General features: G+C 46.5%; 1 protein-coding gene across 1 annotated transcript in view; it reads right to left on the reverse strand.

Annotated features, from left to right (window-relative positions):
• TPR (translocated promoter region, nuclear basket protein) overlaps nucleotides 1-21,368 on the reverse strand; it is a 605,901-nt gene that overhangs the window by 477,976 nt on the left and 106,557 nt on the right. Inside the window, exons 11-13 of the mRNA XM_063940231.1 lie at nucleotides 13,294-13,385; nucleotides 6,483-6,680; nucleotides 6,289-6,396 (exon numbers count right to left, since the gene is read on the reverse strand). Coding sequence (XP_063796301.1) covers nucleotides 6,289-6,396; nucleotides 6,483-6,680; nucleotides 13,294-13,385 — 398 coding nt within the window. The remainder of the gene's footprint in view (nucleotides 1-6,288; nucleotides 6,397-6,482; nucleotides 6,681-13,293; nucleotides 13,386-21,368) is intronic.

Raw genomic sequence — 21,368 nt, forward strand, 5'->3', positions numbered from 1 at the left:
GTGCAAAGGAAAAAGACTGCTGTGACGCAGCGTCCTCTAGAGGGAGCTTTAACACGTCCAGTATAGCCAGAATGAGGGGTTCAATACCCTGAGCAGAATCAGAATCCCCACTAATAGGATCTAAGTCCTCCCCATCTGAATCAGAGTAGGACAGGTAAACCTGCATATGAGATGGAGGGCTGTGTAACATATGCCCTAGCAGCCAAGTCTGCAACAGACTGTTGTAGTAGCCGAGTTTTCTGAACATTAGTAGACAGTTGTGATGACTTATCAGACATCATAGTTTTAAGAGCCCCTAGCCAGGAGCGCTCTGGACCCTCTCCTCCAGCCCCTACACTGATTTGTGAATATTGGCTGCATTGTTCACATGAAACAGAATCAGTAGATAAGGGAGAGAATCTAGTGCGGTATACACTACAGAGTTTGTGTTTACCCATGTTTACAGTAATAATAACATACAGATAGTATACTGATCAAGCCTGCCCTAACTGTATGCGAGAGGAGACACACAGAGAAAGACACCAGCACACACCTAGCCGCACAGTCCCAGTGAGGCTGTCCGTTAATATTACAGTGAAACGCTAGTAAACACGGTCCTGTAGAAAACACAGATTGTGTACAATAGCGGCTCTCCCCCTATGATACACAGCTGTACCAGTTTTTCAGCGTGTCTTGGGAGTCAGGAAGAGCTGTGTGCGCTGTTCGCTGCTGCATTAAGCAGAGGAAGGCGCAAAAAGGTCTCTGGTCCCGCTCTGAGGTAGCTCCGCCAATGGCGCCGGAGCTAAAGTGATTTTAATACTGGCAAAGTCTCCTATCATGCTTAAAAACATCACACAAGTGCTAGTTTAAACCATCTTGAGCCAGTTTACACGGGGAGGCTCTATCGGGTCCCTACCATGAGGGATCTGTATGCCACGCCCACGTTCAGCTGCACTTTGAACCGGGGGACCCCCTATGCGGGCGGAGGCTGGTTTCTGAGCCTGCAGAATAGTATAAACTACCGCTCCAGAGAAGTCTTTGTCCCTTAGGAGGGAAGTCTCAAGAGCAGGTTCGGATGGAGACAGGGCCCGAGAGAGAGCAAGTCTGGCCGAAGAGGTAGAGGGAAGGGCTTGTCTATGGAGAGATCCCTCAGATCCAAGAACCAAATCGTGTATGGGCCATGCTGGAGCTACCAGGATGAGTGTTCTGCCTTCCTTCCTAGATACTGGAGGGAAGAGATATGCAAGAGGAAAGTTCCATGGAACTGTGAGTGCGTCCACGAAAGTCTCTTTCCGGATCTCTTATCCTGGCCCTGTACGCCAGAACCTTGTGGTTGTGTCTGGAGGCCATGAGATCGACAGGTGGCAAACCCCATTTGCGTACCAGGATTTGAAAGACATCCAGGTGGAGAGACCACTCTCTGACATGGACATCTTGGCAACTGAGAAAGTCTGCCTCCCAGTTGAGGACTCCTGGAATTAATATTGCAGAGATGGCTGGAAGATTAACTGCACATACGAGAATCCGAGACACTTCCTGCATGGCTGCTACATTTTGAGTGCCGCCCTGCCAATTTATGTAAGCCACTGCTGTGGCATTGTCTGACTGGACCTTGAAAAAGGTCTTGAGCCATTTGAAGAGCCCTGTAAACCGCTCGGAGCTAGAGTACATTAATTGAGAGAGTCCTTTCTGATGGAGACCAACGACCCTGAAAGGAGTGACTGCCCATTACCACTCTACACCATTAGAGACTGGCATCCGTGGCAAGAAGTGTTCAGTGAGGTATCCAAAAAGGTCTGCCCTTGTCCAGGTTGGGTTTGTGAAGCCACCATGCCAGGGATAGATGGACCTCCTGCGTCAGAATCAGAGTCGGAGACTTGAGTCGTGTTGGTAGGCCATTCCAGTATTAGGTGCTGTAGGGGCCTGGAGTGAAATAGGGAGTATTCTACCATGTCGAATTCAGATACCATGGAGCCCAGGGTCTGCATGGCGACATGTAAAGAGACCCTGGGGCTGTGAAGTAGGCTGTGGATGCGCAACTGCAATGCTGCAATCAAGGTATGAAGATGAGCTACACTGGCATCTAGCAAAGCTCCGAGGTGTAGCATTCCTCTGAGATGGAACGAGTAAGGACTTGGCCCAGATGATTAACAAACCGTGGGTTTAGAGAAAGGACAATAACAGTTGGAGATGATTATTAAGTATCTCCGGAGACTGTGCCAGGAGTAGTAGATCATCTAAGTAAGGGAGAATCCGAATCTCCTGCCCTTGAAGATGGACAGTTATCACTGCCATGACTTTGGTGAATACCGTGGGAGCTGTGGACAGTCCAAAGGATAGGGCCTGGAATTGTAAATGCTGTTGGAGAACAGCAAACCTGAGGAACGGTTGGGGGCAGGGTGCTATAGGTACATGCAGATACGCATCCTGGATGTCCAGGGAAACCCTATAATCCCCAGGTCGCATTGCTAGTACAATGGAGTGGAGAGTTTCCATACTGAACTTAAGTATTGTTCATCAGCTTGAGATTCAGAATGGGGCGGTAGGACCCATTTGGTTTCTGAACCAAACAGTGTAGAATAGAACCCTTGACCCTGTTGATGTCATGGCACAGGGATGAATGACTGCTTGCAATGATTGTGCTTTGCAGGGTCCAGTGACAGAGTGGTATCGAAGTACTGTTTGGGAGGACACCTCAGGAATGAGGAGAGCGTACCCGTGAGAGACAACTTCTTTGACCCAGAGTCTGTTAGACTATGTCTGGGCAAACTGAAGAAACCGGCCTCCCACCCTGGGGTACCCCAGGGGGAGGCAGGTACCGTCAGGCTGAATGTGGATCCTCAGGTTTGGTAGGACGACGTCTTGCGGCCCAAGCCTGCTTGGCCCTGGGATTAGAGGCCTTGCTTGCGTGATCGGAGCGTGGGAAGGACTAACCATCGGGTTTGTCTTGTGAACAAAAAGTCAGAAAGGACAAAGTCCGAGGTCTTCCCGATGAAGCTGAAGGCAAATGAGTCATCTTCCATGAGCGGAGCCACACAATGTGGCGAGCTGCAATGGATACATCCGAAGCCTTAGAGGATAACTTCGCCAATGTAATTGACCACATCTCTGACGTTGGCAAAAATGGATAACGGAGCTGTGGACAGATTAGATGTGAAACTGCGTTCTAAGTCATCGGACCATGTTTCTATGGCCTTAGCGACCCACACTGTGGCCGTAGCTCCTGTGAGGGAGTACACCCACTTTAGACATGCATCCAGTTGTCTATCCAGCAGTTTCTTAAGTGAGGACGCAGTAGGGATAGGTAGGATGGAACTCACAAGAGTATGCACAATAGGTGGGTTTTCCCACTGTGCACAATCCTCTGTAGGTAACGGGTAAAAGGAGTCTCTTAGGTACCGTGAATTTCTTTGTAGGTGTTTTCCACAACTCAGTTCTAACTTCTGTGAAGTGGTCAGACTGCAGAAACTCAGCTAGGACTACTTTCACCCGCTTTCGTAGCGGATCTTTAGAAGTAGTGGCCAATTCAGCATCCACAAGCTGAAGAGAGAATTTGACCGCTCTGATTAATACAGATAATACATGCATCCATAAAAATTCTCAAAAAACAGATCCGGTTCCACAAAAGGGAAAGATTAACCACCATGCACCACAGGAAGGGAAGTCCGGACCCCCAAGTGGGTGAACAATACCTTTTGGTCCCAGATGTTGTAAAAAGCGCTTTCAAGTGACAATACCAGTATCTGTCGACGCGTTTCGGCTCTTATTGGATCCTTTGTCACGCGTCGATATGGGAACTGAGAACTTTGGGTGGAATAAAAGGAGCGATAGAAGATAAGGAGATGCTAGTGTGGTCACTATTTGACAAAACCAAAGAAACCTTATGAGGCTTGTCATCTCCCCTCTCTCAAGTGAGTTGGGTACGCATATACTCTACATAATTCCTGGTGGAGGTTCCACATGGTCTCATATTAAAAGAAACCGTTACATACATATCTTGGGACACATTATTGTGAGTCGTGATTTTCCGGTGGAGGTTACACATGGTCCTGTGATAAAGAAACTGCTACGTGCACAGTTTGGGATACTATTGTGAGTTTGGGTACGAGTTGCAGATTTTCTGAATCCTCCTCCTTGTGTCCAGTGGGCTATATGTAATGAAACGGACTTAAAGCATTTCTACACAATGTCTGTTTTTTCTTTTCCATACATTTGACTGGAGCTGAAAAACTTTCGACCATAACAAAACACTGGAGACGGAGGATTAAGAAATACTGCTGTGGGCACACAAGGAACGTATTACTTATTATTTATTAGTGAGCGCTCATACTAGTATTTAAGGGTAACAGAGAAGGAACAGTTACAGGGAAAGCAATCTAGAGTACAGTTGAAATAAAGAAAAATCAAGCAGCAGAACTAGCAAAAGTTACACACAATGCAGAAAACAATTTTAACTGCAATGGACACTGGTATAAACTACCCAGCACTTATATATGACTGGTAGGATTCAACGTTTTGTATAACTGATGTAGAAGAGGTATACAGGGAGACACAGCCGATCGCCCCTGGAGACCCGCAGAGCTCTGTACAATGGCTGCCCAGCGTCTCTAATGAGGAAGGAGCAGCAACCCAGGGACGGGAAGACCGAAGAGAAATGACGCCCTGGGCTGGCAATCACCACCCGTTCTCCTGGCCTATTAAAGTGTCCTCAGGGCCAGTGTACATGTGTGCCCTGGTGATTAAGTGCGGCCTCGAGTACACTTAAATGGACTGGGAGCACGCCAGCAGCCGCGGCCCGTCTCCCGCAAGGACTGCACAAATCATGTCAGCCACGTGTCCGGATGCAGTCCTGGGAGCCCCTGCATCTTGCTAGTGAGAAGTATACAGTGGGAATCCTGCCAAAATCACCTACCCACTCATGGCGACATGGGGGTCACTCAGAGTTAATGGCAGCCAGCAACTTTTTGCTGCTGCTATCAACTAATCCTTGCCTATGGGGGGAGTGTATTTTAGCATAGCAGGGCTGCGATCGCTTGTGCAGCCCTGCTATGCTTAAAAAGTTTCCTGCAAAACAAGACCAGCCTTGCAGCTACTTACCCTGTCCGACGGATCCAGCGATGAAGGTCCCGGTCCTGACGTCAGACATCCGCACTCCGTTCACCTGGACACGCCTGAGTCCTTCTTACCACTCCCCGAAAACATCCTCCAACAGCGAGTATCCGCCCCGGAACGCCTCTCCGCTGTCAATCTTCTTCCGTCCAGTGCTGCGTCTTTTTTTTTTGCTGGGCGCTCCGATGCCTGGCAACGTCTGTCGCCGGGCGATGCACACGCCGCACATGCACAGTTCCAACCCGTTTGCACCGCAGCGAAGAACCACTGCGTGTGAACGGGTCGGAATGACTCCCATGGACCGGTTGGGGTGTTAGAGACAGCTCTGGCATCCTATGGACCCATTAACAGTAGTTAAAACTCTGAAAAAGTTCAAATAAAAGCTTAGTCTGCAGCCCTCTGTTCAGGGTGTCCTGCTCCATGCTAACACCAAAAAAACAAACAAAAAAAAAACCTGAAGTGCCCGAGCATGGGGGTGGGGTATGAAGGGGGAGTAGCCCAGTGCATCCTGGGAGGCTCACAGGATTGTTTGGTGTCATTCCTGGTCTCCAATAGCATTATACTCAAGGTTAAGAATTAACCATGTGGTGACCATGAACCCCAAAGAAGAAAAAACTCACTGAACATATTTTACGATCGAGAGAGAGCGCGAGCGCGAGAGCTAGAGAGAGAGCGCGAGAGCGCGAGAGAGAGAGAGAGCGTGCGAGAGAGAGAGCGAGCTAGAGAGAGCGCGAGAGAGCTAGAGAGAGCTAGAGCGAGAGCTAGAGAGAGAGCTAGAGCGAGAGAGAGAGCGATATATCGAGACAGAGAGCGAGAGAGAGCGATATATCGAGACAGAGATCGAGAGAGATCGAGATCGAGAGAGATCGAGAGATCGAGAGAGATCGAGATCGAGAGATCGAGAGAGATCGAGATCGAGAGATCGAGAGAGAGAGATCGAGAGAGAGAGAGAGAGATCGAGAGATCGAGAGAGAGAGAGAGATCGAGAGATCGAGAGAGAGAGATCGAGAGAGAGAGAGAGATCGAGAGAGAGAGAGAGAGATCGAGAGAGAGAGATCGAGAGAGAGAGAGAGAGAGATCGAGAGAGAGAGATCGAGAGAGAGAGAGAGAGAGAGATCGAGAGAGAGAGAGAGAGAGAGAGATCGAGAGAGAGAGAGATCGAGAGAGAGAGAGATCGAGAGAGAGAGTTTTTAGTCCAACCTGCTGAGATAGGTCTTTCAGTTGTAACTCCAACCTCCCGTTTTCCTTTTCAAGCACTGATGAAGTTTTATTTGCTTTATCAGTTTCATTTTGCATACGTTGAATTTCCTTGAGAAAACAGAAAAACGATAAACCAAATGCAATTTGGAGAAAGTGTTCAGAACTATATTGTAGAACATTGCGAATAAAATTACCCTCATTGCCTGCTCAAGTTTGGCAGACAAGCTCGTCACGGTTTTCTGCATACGCTCATATTCCTCTCGCTGACGTTTCAGAATAGGTGCTTTACCCTCAACCTCCTTCACTATATCATCCAAATACTTTGTAATCCTTTTATTTTCCTGCTTTTCAATCAGCAGTTGATCTTGCGTTTCCATGTATGCATTATAGAGCTGAAAGTAGAGAAGATCATCATGTACACACACACACACTTTTAAAAAAAAAGTCATGCAGCTAGGCTAATAAACTATAACAGAGGTTCTCATAAGGTCTGTTCAGTGTCATCAAAAGGTTAAAAAAAAAAGAAAAATAAGGAACCTTTCTCAGAATTCATCTCTGAAACACTGGATCATGGTGTTCTGTTAAGGGTGATTTTAAATGTTAACCTCCTCCAACCCCTTCAGATCATACATTGCAAATCCAGAAAGGATAGCGTAAAGAAAGGTGCACCAAGAGGCAAGCAACAGAACTGAAAACTGAGCTCAAGGGCGAAAGTGCAGAGTCCCCTAGATGGACTCTGAAAAAGGGATTTAACGCAAATATGAAAAGAAATCTTTGCTACTTTATCTGATGAGGGGGACACTGCTACAATGGGGACATTACAAAGCTACCACTATAGGAGAAGGTAGGCTCAGACACAGATAAGTGCAGAACATTGCGCCCAAAGCTAGAATAATAAGAATTTACTTACCGATAATTCTATTTCTCGGAGTCCGTAGTGGATGCTGGGGTTCCTGAAAGGACCATGGGGAATAGCGGCTCCGCAGGAGACAGGGCACAAAAGTAAAGCTTTTACAGGTCAGGTGGTGTGTACTGGCTCCTCCCCCCATGACCCTCCTCCAGACTCCAGTTAGGTACTGTGCCCGGACGAGCGTACACAATAAGGGAGGATTTTGAATCCCGGGTAAGACTCATACCAGCCACACCAATCACACCGTACAACTTGTGATCTAAACCCAGTTAACAGTATGATAACAGAGGAGCCTCTGAAAGATGGCTTCCTAAACAATAACCCGAATTAGTTAACAATAACTATGTACAAGTATTGCAGATAATCCGCACTTGGGATGGGCGCCCAGCATCCACTACGGACTCCGAGAAATAGAATTATCGGTAAGTAAATTCTTATTTTCTCTATCGTCCTAAGTGGATGCTGGGGTTCCTGAAAGGACCATGGGGATTATACCAAAGCTCCCAAACGGGCGGGAGAGTGCGGATGACTCTGCAGCACCGAATGAGAGAACTCCAGGTCCTCCTTTGCCAGGGTATCAAATTTGTAAAAATTTACAAACGTGTTCTCCCCTGACCACGTAGCTGCTCGGCAGAGTAGTAATGCCGAGACCCCTCGGGCAGCCGCCCAAGATGAGCCCACCTTCCTTGCGGAATGGGCCTTAACAGATTTAGGCTGTGGCAGGCCTGCCACAGAATGTACAAGTTGAATTTTGTTACAAATCCAACGAGCAATCGACTGCTTAGAAGCAGGTGCACCCAACTTGTTGGGTGCATACAGTATAAACAGCGAGTCAGATTTTCTGACTCCAGCCGTCCTTTAAATGTATATTTTTAAGGCTCTGACAACGTCCAACAACTTGGAGTCCTTCAAGTCGTCTGTAGCCGCAGGCACTACAATAGGCTGGTTCAGGTGAAACGCTGATACCACCTTAGGGAGAAAATGCGGACGCGTCCGCAGCTCTGCCCTATGTCGAATGGAAAATTAAATAAGGGCTTTTATAAAACAAAGCCGCCAGTTCAGATACTCTCCCGGCCGAAGCCAGGGCCAGTAACATAGTCACTTTCCATGTGAGATATTTCAAATCCACCTTCTTTAGTGGTTCAAACCAATTTGATTTGAGGAAATCTAAAACTACATTTAGATCCCACGGTGCCACCTTAGGCACCACAGGAGGCTGTATATGCAGTACTCCTTTGATAAAAATCTGGACCTCAGGGACTGAGGCCAATTCTTTTTGGAAGAATATTGATAGGGCCGAAATTTGAACCTTAATAGATCCCAATTTGAGACCCATAGACAATCCTGATTGCAGGAAATGTAGGAAAACGACCCAGTTGAAATTCCTCCATCGGAGCACTCCGCTGCTCGCACCACGCAACATATTTTCGCCAAATACGGCGATAATGCTTCGCGGTGACTTCCTTCCTTGCCTTTATCAAGGTAGGAATGACTTCTTCTGGAATGCCTTTTCCTTTTAGGATCTGGCATTCAAAACGCCATGCCGTCAAACGCAGCCGCGGTAAGTCTTGAAAAAGACAAGTACCCTGCTGAAGCAGGTCCCTTCTCAGAAGTAGAGGCCACGGATCGTCCGTGACCATCTCTTGAAGTTCCGGGTACCAAGTCCTTCTTGGCCAATCCGGAGCCACTAGTCTTACTCCACTTTGCCGTATAATCGTCAATACCTTTGGTATGAGAGGCAGAGGAGGAAACACATATACCGACTGGTACACCCAAGGTGTTACCAGCGCGTCCACAGCTATTGCCTGCGGATCTCTTGACCTGGCGCAATACCTGTCCAGTGTTTTGTTGAGGCGAGACGCCATCATGTCCACCATTGGTTTTACCCAACGGTTTAATAGCATGTGGAAAACTTCTGGATGAAGTCTCCACTCTCCCGGGTGAAGGTCGTGTCTGCTGAGGAAGTCTGCTTCCCAGTTGTCCACGCCCGGGATGAATACTGCTGACAGTGCTATCACGTGATTCTCCGCCCAGCGAAGGATCCTGGCAGCTTCTGCCATTGCCCTCCTGCTTCTTGTGCCGCCCTGTCTGTTTACATGGGCGACTGCCGTGATGTTGTCCGACTGGATCAACACCGGTCTTCCTTGAAGCAGAGGTTCCGCCTGGCTTAGAGCATTGTAGATTGCTCTTAGTTCCAGAATGCTTATGTGAAGAGACTTTTTCAGGCTCGACCACACTCCCTGGAAATTTCTTCCCTGTGTGACTGCTCCCCAGCCTCTCTGGCTGGCACCCGTGGTCACCAGGATCCAATCCTGCATGCCGAATCTGCGGCCCTCCAATAGATGAGCCTCCTGCAACCACCACAGAAGGGATACCCTTGTCCTCGGCGACAGGGTTATCCGCAGGTGCATCTGAAGATGCGACCCTGACCATTTGTCCAACAGATCCCTTTGCATGGAATCTGCCGAAAGGGATTGCTTCGTAAGAAGCTACCATTTTTTCCCAGGACTCTTGTGCATTGATGTACAGACACCTTTCCTGGTTTTAGGAGGTTCCTGACCAGGTCAGATAACTCCTTGGCTTTTTCTTCGGGAAGAAAAACCTTTTCTGAACTGTGTCCAGAATCATCCCCAGGAACAGCAGACGAGTTGTCGGCATTAATTGGGATTTTGGAATATTCAGAATCCATCCGTGCTGCTTTAGCACCTCTTGAGATAGTGCTAAACCCATCTCTAGCTGTTCTCTGGACCTTGCCCTTATTAGGAGATCGTCCAAGTATGGGATAATTAATACGCCTTTTCTTCGAAGAAGAAATATTATCTCGGCCATTACCTTTGTAAAGACCCGAGGTGCCGTGGACAACCAAACGGCAGCGTCTGAAACTGATAGTGACAGTTTTGTACAACGAACCTGAGGTACCCCTGGTGTGAGGGGTAATTGGAACGTGGAGATACGCATCCTTGATGTCCAAGGATACCATAAAGTCCCCTTCTTCCAGGTTCGCTATCACTGCTCTGAGTGACTCCATCTTGAACTTGAACTTCTTTATGTACAGGTTCAAGGACTTCAGATTTAGAATAGGCCTTACCGAGCCATCCGGCTTCAGTACCACAAAAAGAGTGGAATAATACCCCTTCCCTTGTTGTAGAAGAGGTACCTTGACTATCACCTGCTGAGAATACAGCTTGTGAATGGCTTCCAAAACCGTCTCCCTTTCTGAGGGGGACGTTGGTAAAGCAGACTTCAGGAAACGGCGAGGTGGCTCTGTCTCTAATTTCAACCTGTACCCCTGAGATATTATCTGCAGGATCCAGGGATTTACCTGCGAGTGAGCCCACTGCGCGCTGTAATTCTTGAGACGACCGCCTACCGCCCCCGAGTCCGCTTGCGAAGCCCCAGCGTCATGCTGAGGCTTTTGTAGAAGCCGGGGAGGGCTTCTGTTCCTGGGAAGGAGCTGCCTGTTGCTGTCTCTTCCCTCGTCCTCTGCCTCGTGGCAGATATGAATAGCCCTTTGCTCTCTTATTTTTAAAGGAACGAAAAGGCTGCGATTGAAAGGTCGGTGCCTTTTTCTGTTGGGGAGTGACTTGAGGTAGAAAGGTGGATTTCCCGGCCGTAGCCGTGGCCACCAAATCCGATAGACCGACCCCAAATAACTCCTCTACGCATCGCCTGTCCACTGTCGTGTCCATAAAGCTCTTCTGGCCGAAATGGACATAGCACTTACCCGTGATGCCAGTGTGCAGATATCTCTCTGTGCATCACGCATATAAAGAAATGCATCCTTTATTTGTTCTAACGACAGTAAAATATTGTCCCTGTCCAGGGTATCAATATTTTCGATCAGGGACTCTGACCAAACTACCCCAGCACTGCACATCCAGGCAGTCGCAATAGCTGGTCGTAGTATAACACCTGCATGTGTGTATATACCTTTTTGGATATTTTCCATCCTCCTATCTGATGGATCTTTAAGTGCGGCCGTCTCAGGAGAGGGTAACGCCACTTGTTTTGATAAGCGTGTTAGCGCTTTGTCCACCCTAGGAGGTGTTTCCCAGCGCTCCCTAACCTCTGGCGGGAAAGGGTATAAAGCCAATAACTTCTTTGAAATTAGCAGTTTTTTATCGGGGCACCCCACGCTTCATCACACACGTCATTTAATTCTTCTGATTCGGTAAAAACTACTGGTAGTTTTTTCACACCCCACATAATACCCTGTTTAGTGGTACCTGTAGTATCAGCTAAATGTAACATCTCCTTTATTGCCAAAATCATATAACGTGTGGCCCTTTTGGAAAATACGGTTGATTCGTCACCTTCACTACCGGAATCAGTGCCTGTGTCTGGGTCTGTGTCGACCGACTGAGGCAAGGGGCGTTTTACAGCCCCTGACGGTGTTTGAGGCGCCTGGACAGGCACTAAGTGAGTGTCCGGCCGCCTCATGTCGGCAAACGACTGCTTAAGCGAGTTGACGCTATCCCGTAATTCCACAAATAAAGGCATCCATTCTGGTGTCGACCCCCTAGAAGGTGACATCCTCATATTTGGCAATTGCTCCGCCTCCACACCAATAACGTCCTCATACATGTCGACACACACGTACCGACACACAGCAGACACACAGGGAATGCTCTATACGAAGACAGGACCCACTAGCCCTTTGGGGAGACAGAGGGAGAGTCTGCCAGCACACACCAAAAAGCGCTATATATGACAGGGATAGCCTTATGATTAAGTGCTCCCTTATAGCTGCTTTTATATTAATATATTGCCATTTATTTTGCCCCCCCTCTCTGTTATACCCTGTTTCTGTAGTGCAGTGCAGGGGAGAGACCTGGGAGCCTTCCTGACCAGCGGAGCTGTGACAGAAAATGGCGCCGTGTGCTGAGGAGATAGGCCCCGCCCCTTTTCCGGCGGGCTCGTCTCCCGCTATTTAGTACATTTAGGCAGGGGTAAATATCTCCATATAGCCTCTGGGGCTATATGTGAGGTATTTTTAGCCTTTTTAAAGGTTTACATTTGCCTCCCAGGGCGCCCCCCCCCCAGCGCCCTGCACCCTCAGTGACTGCCGTGTGAAGTGTGCTGAGAGGAAAATGGCGCACAGCTGCAGTGCTGTGCGCTACCTTAAGAAGACTGCAGGAGTCTTCAGCCGCCGATTCTGGACCTCTTCTTGCTTCAGCATCTGTGAGGGGGCCGGCGGCGCGGCTCCGGTGACCATCCAGGCTGTACCTGTGATCGTCCCTCTGGAGCTTCATGTCCAGTAGCCAAGAAGCCAATCCATCCTGCACGCAGGTGAGTTCACTTCTTCTCCCCTCTGTCCCTCGTTGCAGTGATCCTGTTGCCAGCAGGAATCACTGTAAAATAAAAAACCTAAGCTAAACTCTCTAAGCAGCTCTTTATGAGAGCCACCTAGAATTGCACCCTTCTCGGCCGGGCACAAAAATCTAACTGGAGTCTGGAGGAGGGTCATGGGGGGAGGAGCCAGTACACACCACCTGACCTGTAAAAGCTTTACTTTTGTGCCCTGTCTCCTGCGGAGCCGCTATTCCCCATGGTCCTTTCAGGAACCCCAGCATCCACTTAGGACGATAGAGAAATTTGGAATGTACACATGTAAAATTCAGTAACGTGTTGATAGGGGACAAGGTGGCTGGAGGAGCATTACTTGGCAAAACCCCCATGCTACTTTCCCAGCTGGCACTCATGCCTACTGAAGCGTGGACTCTATCCAACAGGCCATTTTCTGCTTTAAATGGTTTCAACCCACCTCTGCACAGCAGTAAACCAGAAAAGTGTTGGCACTCTATACAAATAAAATAAATGGAGTTTCCACAGTAAAATGCTCTATATGCAATGGTCTCCATGTTCCCATATTAATGTATGATAAATTAGCTGTGTTTTTATAAATTGTGTTCTTTACTAAGAAAATTAGTCTGGTACAAAACACTTTCAGACAAACTGATATTCTGTACAATTTCTAGAAATATGGGTAAAAAGTAGGAATCTTTGAGATACATCTAGCTTGATGCGTTTGTTTTATATTAAAAGTCACCCAAACAAAGCACACAATGAAACAGGCCTACAAGTAAGCACATTACCTCAGTTAATTTCATGCCAGGTTTCAGAACTTTGGAAACTGCAGCAGCAGTTGGTGACATTGCAGTTAATTCCTCCTCACTCAGCAAAGTACCTGAATAAAAGTAAAATTTGAACAGCGTGAAGGTTATTTTTGTTTCTCTTTAAAATCCTATGCATGTGGACAATGTCCTCCAATGATACCACATGACACACTTATTGGCATGCTATATATTTAATCAATTAATTTCATTTCTAATGTATTTTTATCTTATGTTTGGTCAATGTTCACTCTTATGGACATAACACAGTGCCTATAGAAAATCATTACACCGTGTCAAAACAGTTACACTTTATGAGATTACACCCAAGAAACTTAAGCTGGCCATACACTACTTCAATATGGTGTACGAATACACGATATTGACGTGTCATTGACCCATCGCATGCACATTGTGCATGTTTTGGGTGCTAATATGATGCGATGCGATGTGCGGCCCCGCGGGTCGCACGCCACATTAACTGATCAATACTTGCAGCACATAGGGATCAGCAGATTTCTGGCAGCGGGCAGTTGCGGAGGTACTATAGATCGTACAGTGCAAAAACATTACATAAATCACAAAAATTTTCCAGCTTTATTTACAGTACCAGTCACAACAAAACCTTAAGCTAGGTACACACTAAAATAAATATTGTACAATATACTGTCCTGACACAGATGAGAACGATAGATCATGCACATCATATAATGTGAACACCCAATTTGTCGTTCCCATCTGCTGTTTGTTGACTCATCCAATTGGAAGTGCTGAGCACCCAATGGGACAAATCCACATCCGACTGCAGTGTAGTTACATGCAGCATGTAATGACACATGGCGCAGCTATACAGCAAATCATTTGGTGTATATGACAGATGTGAATCATCTTTACATGGCATTGCCAGGTCACATGGTTTGTACCCAGCTTTAGCATCAATGCTGCAACACCTACATTGTTAAAAGCCAGCTGAGGTAAACTCTGGTGAAAGAAAATAGGATTTTGGTACTTACCAGGTAAATCCTTTTCTTTGAATCCATAGGGGGCACTGGAGTACTCTTGGGATATGGACGGCTTAGCAGAAACAAAGGCACTGAATATTTAAATTTAGAACTCTCCACCCCTCCATATCCCAGAGTACCTCAGTGTACGACCTCAGTGTTTTTTACTGAGCGAACAAGAACTATAGAGAGGTTGACAATGGAGAATTCCTATCACATAACGGACAACAACAAAGTTGTCCCATAACGTTACTGTCAACTAAACAGTTGACATCATAACCGATAGACCCTTATAATTTGAACCAATCGGTGAAAATGTGTTACCATAAGCTCCTCTGAGCTTAAAACAACCCAGGTAAAACTGCTCTGGGTGGGCGTCCAGTGCCCCCTATGGATTCAAAGAAAAGGATTTACCTGGTAAGTACCAAAATCCTATTTTCTTTTTCATCCACTAGGGGTCACTGGAGTACTCTTGGGACGTACCAAAGCTTCCCTCGTGGGCGGGAGAGCTGTTTGACACCTGTAACAGTAGACGGCCAAAGCTAGATGCTGATGCCGCAACCGTTTCATAACGTGTAAACGCGCACAAACGTGTGCACTGAAGGCTATGTAGCCGCGTCGTAGACGCTCCACGACCAGCTGGTCATGACATTCCCACAGAACCTATGGGATGAGCTATTACTGACATAGGCGACTGTAACTTAGCCTTAAAGTAAGCCTGACTTGTAGTCATTTTTATCCAACTGGATAATGTCTGCTGAGAAACTGGCTAACTCCAGTTGGCAGCATCATAGATAACAAACAACGTATACGTATTACGTACTGTAGACGTTCGGGACATATAGACGCGTAATGCGTGTACCACATTCAGAATTCTAGAATGTGCTGTCAACACAGGAACCACTATTGGTTTATTGATGTGAAGAATAAGAAATCGGAATTGGTCCGAAGTTCTGCTTTGTTATGAGAAAACTCAAATACGGTGGCTTGGAATACAAGGCACCCAAATATGAAAACAAAACCCTTGCCAAAGCTACGGCTAGAAGAAAAACGTTTTCCAAGTGAGAAACTTAATCCCCATTTGTTGTAAGGGTTCAAAATATGAAAACTGTAAGAAATCTGAACCCAGCTTCAAGTCGCTTGGCGCTGTAGGTGGGATAAATGGAGGCTGCACTTTGATGACACCTTGTAGAAAAGGTGTGTACAGACACAATCGAGTCAAAGGTCTTTGAAAATAAATTGACTACACAGATATTAGTGCAGATAAACGCAGCTCTCCATCCCACCCCGTCTGTAAATTAACAGAAAACGGGTAACTTGAAAGATGATGTCGAACCGAGCTTCACACCCACCTATATAGGCACACCAAATTTTGCAATAATGAACTGCCGTAAGCGGCTTCCTAGCTCGTAACATGAAACATAGAAACATAGAAACATAGAATTTGACGGCAGATAAGAACCACTTGGCCCATCTAGTCTGCCCCTTTTTTATTTTATCCTTTAGGCAATCTCAACCCTTTTTTAACCTTGATTCTTTGTAAGGATATTCATATGCCTGTCCCAAGCATGTTTAAATTGCCCTACAGTCTTAGCCTCTACCACCTCTGATGGGAGGCTATTCCACTTATCCACTACCCTTTCTGTGAAGTAATTTTTCCTTAAATTTCCCCTGAACCTCCCCCCCTCCAGTCTCAATGTATGCCCTCGAGTGGTTGGTATAACCAATACTGTAATGCCCTCGTAACATGGTTGGTATAACCAATATTGTAATGCCCTATGTCTTTTCTTAAGAAGGCGGTCTGAACCATCACCCCGTCAACCGCAGCCGCGGTACATAGGTAAATAGGGGTAAAAGAACGGTCCCTGTTGTAACAGGTTGGACGTGTTATGAGCGGGCAAAGATCGTGTGCGAGTATTTCTTGGAGATTCGAGAAGCAAGCTCTCCGAACCCCATGAGATATCACTATTATGACTGTGACGTAACTGTCTTATGATCCGTTTTAGCAACGGAGAGAGCAGCGGAAAACGGTGGAGCCAGATACACGAGGCTGTATGACCACACGAATGTGAGAGCCTCCCCCGCCACTGCCCTTGTGATCTGTCGTTCTGTACACATACTGAGCGTTTGTAATTGTGGCGACATGCCATTATGTACACCTGAGGGTAACCACCCCTGTGGATCCACATGTGAAACACCTTGGATTTAATGCCCAGTTTCCTGGATGAAAATTCCGACGGGTGAAATCATCTGTCTAACAGATGTCCACTCCCGGAATGAACCCCGTCGACAACATCACCTAATGGTGTTCTGGGCAATTGAGGATTCGAGCTACCTTTCGCATTACCATGCGGCTTCTCGGTCCTCCCTGGTTGTTGTGTATGCAACTCCCGTTGCGTTGTCTGACTGTGCTTGGACAGACTGAAAGCGAAGCATGTAGTGCATTGTAAATTGCACGGAGTTCCAGGACCTTTATAGACAGCAATCTGTCGTGATCCGTTTTAGAACCCCTGTCGCTGACCCTTTTAACTACAACTCCTCAACCTCTGAGACTCTTGTCCAGAGTATATACACCCTCGGCCCCCTGTGGGAAACGCGAGTGAAACCCGGGGAACTAAAGCGCTTTGAAAACACATCATTTTTCCTAATAGGCGAATACCCCAATATACCGCTAGTGTGCGTGGCTTTTGCACTAATTGTACTAGATGGTATATTTGTTCTTCCTGGTGTAGTAGGTAAATTTCTTTGATTTACCGTATTTATAATCATACCTAGGAATTGAAGTCATTCAGACGGAATTAGATGCGATTGTTTTTGAACTTGACCTGCCACCGTGGTGTACGTTAGTAGCGCAAGTAAGAGGAACCTCTGTTGAGACAGTTCTTATGATCAGATCGTGTAAGTATGGAACGATTGTCACCGCCAGGGCTCTGAGATGAGCTATCATCACCAACATCACTTTGGTGAATACCCGAGGCGTTGATAAGAGGCCAAACGGTAGAACCTAAAAAATGGTTAATGGTTGTGGCGTATTGCAACACGCATTGTGAAGATCAAGCGCAGTCATGCAATCTTGTGGCTACAAATATGCAAGTACTAACTGGCGTAAAACCATTTGCAACTGCAGTAAGTGACTTGCTGATTGAGACTGACGTAGCCCTCCGGCTTCGTTACCACAAACAGAGGGGAATAAATAACCCTGACTCTGTTGGTGTACCAGGTCTGGAAATAAAACAGCTGCAACCAGCAGAGACTGAATGGCCACCTGCCAAAACGCCTAGTTTCGTCCGACAGAGGCAGTCTTTTAAACTGTAAATAGCGGATACATCCATGAGTGGATGTTTGGAAACCCGGCAACTGTAACGTGTAAAGGCGTGCTTCCACCATTGGAAATTCTATATGGCCTGAGAGGCCGTTAAGCCACTGGCTTTTTGACTTAGCACCTTGGCGTTACCAGTCGTGACTGTTTTTGTACCACAGCCTTGAAAAGACTGAAGTCTAAAGGGATTAAACGTCGGGCCAAAGTATTTTTGTTTTGATACCGGAGGCCTGAATATTAAATTTAGGACCAAACAACTGCTGGCCTTGTTTTGGTGAAACTAGAGACGATGAAAAGCGAGAATCGAGGTAACAGGTCTCAGCAGAAGCTTTACAGAGATAGTCTGCAGCTTTTTATTAACAGTGATCGTCATTGTTTCCATACATAGAGCGGCTAGTAACCCAAATTTGTTTGTCACAGACGAATTCACCAATGACGGATTGTCCCATTTAGATGTGGAAAACGGGTAAATAGGGTTAAATGTTAGTCAGATATTCTAAATAATAACTCATTGAAGATCTGTTGTTTATGAAAATCGACAGATTAGATGTTAAAGTCTACTTAGTCTCTGTAACAATTGAGACACTGACTTACTGGTTATTAGCAATGTATGGTTGTCAAAACACCCCACTATCTGACTGCTGGTCTAATGTACCCTTCTCACTTGTAGTATCGTTGTGAGAATTGACATATAATTGTCAGATTAAATTAGAAGACCAGGTAAATTAACACCTTAGTACCCAAAGGGAAAATTGGACCTTTGGAAATACTGAGACTCCTTTGTTAGAGCTGGCGGAGTGAACTCCGATCTTACCGCTCCATCGAGCGGAGTTATGCTTAACATAGGATCTAGGACTGACACGGCTTACGGAGTGGAACCGTACAAACCAACAGAATTTGTGGTAGATTTATGTACAGACATTGTAATAAACCTTGCATGTAGTCTGTGTTGGAGGCTTACCCTACAGACAGACACCACAATAGCCAAAGAAACAGACACTTGCACTAATTAGTAAAATGTTTACTTAAGGTGCGTAATATATTATATATATATATATATATATATATATATATATATATATATATATATATATATATATATATATATATATCTCTATCTCTATCTCTATCTATGGCTAAATACAGTTTACATGGGCCTATGTGAAAACTGAACCAAATTTCCCACTAACACCCCTGCGCCTCCGGTGGCGTAGAGATGTAGTGTAGGAATGTTCTGGAATTACCACTGGCAGAAACAGGAAACATGAATAAAAATGGCCCCCATGCCATGCTTACATTGAAACTTATAGGAGAAGTTACAATACCTGCTGCCACTGAGAATCACAGTCTAGTATACACTGATAAAAACACAGTCTAGTATACACTGACATGCAGGTTACAATACAATCACAGACAGGTCATATTTAACATAAGCTATGGCTGCAGTTATTATGTATTAATATCTTCTATAAATAATCTGTTATTATTAATAACTTATATAGATAATATAGATATATATAGACTCAACAGCCTATTACTTGTAGCATTTGGCAGCTGCAGCCACGCAGTAATCTGCCAGATCCCCCACTCCCTCCCCCTTCCCTGTACTCCCTGTAGCGCTGTGTCTCAGCGGGGAGCCGGGAAGCTTATTGCAGGGAGGCGAAGGACCCAGAGCAGCAGTGATCGGCTGGCCGGAGCGCGGCGTTGCTAGGCAAGCTGCGCGGCCTTTTTGTCCGTCTTACTGAACACACGGATTGAAGTTCTGTGCGGCGGGTCTCCCTGTGTGAGTACCGCTGGCGGCGTGCGGGAGGAAGAAGCGCCTGTTGGGGGACGGAGCATGGAGCGTCTGAGCGGCAGACAGGGCATTACAGCGTCGCTTTACTCACGGACCCCACACAGCGGGACGGCAGCCTGCGCCGACCGTCCCGTTCCCCAGCATACCTTTTGTAGAAAGGTCTGCGACACTTCCTTCATGCTGCGACGGGCTTCTGTCTGAAAGCTCTGTCCAGCTGTTCAGATGATGGCTGCGACGGGGCTTCTATTTGTAAGCTCCGTCCAGCTCTTCAGTCATCTCCAGTCATTTAAAAATGAAAAATTAATAAAAATCTTCCACAAGTGTGGGAACTCCCACAAGCCGTTGTTAGTGCTTTGAGCACGGAAAAAACACTGAGGTCGTACACTGAGGTACTCTGGGATATGGAGGGGTGGAGAGTTCTAAATTTAAATATTCAGTGCCTTTGTTTCTGCTAAGCCGTCCATATCCCAAGAGTACTCCAGTGACCCCTAGTGGATGAAAAAGAAAGGGTACCGACCTAGATACGGTCTTAGAGGCAGGCACAATGCTGAGACATTGCGCTGTTAGAATGTCAGTGTACCAATGCCTTCTGTGCCAATCTGATGCTTATGGAATCACTATTTTTTTTGCCTTCTTCAGCCCCTTTGGAAACACCACTACTGGAGAAACCAATAGATCATATTGAAGTTCCGAGGAACATGGTGTCTAGGAGAAATTAATTGGATCCCTTTACCTCCAGTGTCCCCTAGTGGATGAAGGAGAAAATAGGATTTTAATTACCTACCAGTAAATCCTTTTCTCGTAGTCCGTAGGGAATACTGGGAATCTGTTTAATACCATGGGGTATAGACGGGTCCACTTGGAGCCATGGGCACTATAGAAGTTTGATAACGTGTGCTGGCTCCTCCATCTATGCCCCTCCTACCAGAATCAGTCTAGGAAACTGTGCTCGAGGAGACGAACATACTATGAGAGAAGGCTATAGTTAAGAAAAGCGTTGAGATTTCGAACCAGCACAACCAAAACAAGAGGAAAGCCATGCTAACCCAACTTGAAAACCGGAACAGCAACAGCTGAACCAAACAGTAGTTAAACAAGTAACCGTGCAGGAAGAATGAGGCACCGGGGGGACGCCCAGTATCCCCTACGGACTAAGAGAAAAGGATTTACCGGCAGGTAATTAAAAACCTATTTTCGCTTACGTCCTAGGGATCTTACGCCCAAATTGTGATCCCAAGGTGCCGTGGGAGGTACAAAGGGAAGGTTGGATGTGAAGGACACCTTTCAAGAACGTCTGGACCTCAGGGAGAGAAGCCAATTGTTTCTGAAAGAAAATAGACAAGGCCGAAATCTGAACTTTTATGGAGCCTAGGCGTAGGCCCATGTCAACTCCCGACTGCAGAACAAGCAGGAAACGTCCCAGATAAACTTCCACAGTAGAATATTGTCTGCTCTCACACCAAGAGACATATTTCTTCCAGATACGATGGTAATGTTTTGACGTTACCCACTTCCTGGCTTGGATCATAGTCGGGATAACCTTATCAGGAATCCCTCTCCTGGCTAGAATCAGCCGTTCAACTTCCATGCCGTCAAACGCAGCCATGGTAAGTCTTGATAGACGAACAGGCCCTGTTGCAGAAGATCTTCTCGAAGAGGCAGAGGCCACGGATCTTCGATTAGCATCTCAAGAAGATCCGCATACCAGGCCATTCGCGGCCAGTCCGGAGCAAAGAAAATTGCTTGAACTCTTTCCCTTTTTATTCTTTTGAGAAGAAGTCTTGGGCTCAGAGAAATGGGAAGAAACCCGTACACCAGCTGGTAGACCCACGAAGATGTTAGTGTGTCGACCGTTGCAGCTTGTGGGTCCCTCGACCTGAAACAATACCACTTGAGCTTCTTGTTGAGTCGAGAGGCCCTCATGTCGATTTGTGGATAACGC

Source organism: Pseudophryne corroboree, chromosome 9 (genome assembly GCF_028390025.1).
Source record: "Pseudophryne corroboree isolate aPseCor3 chromosome 9, aPseCor3.hap2, whole genome shotgun sequence".
Taxonomy (NCBI): domain Eukaryota; kingdom Metazoa; phylum Chordata; class Amphibia; order Anura; family Myobatrachidae; genus Pseudophryne; species Pseudophryne corroboree.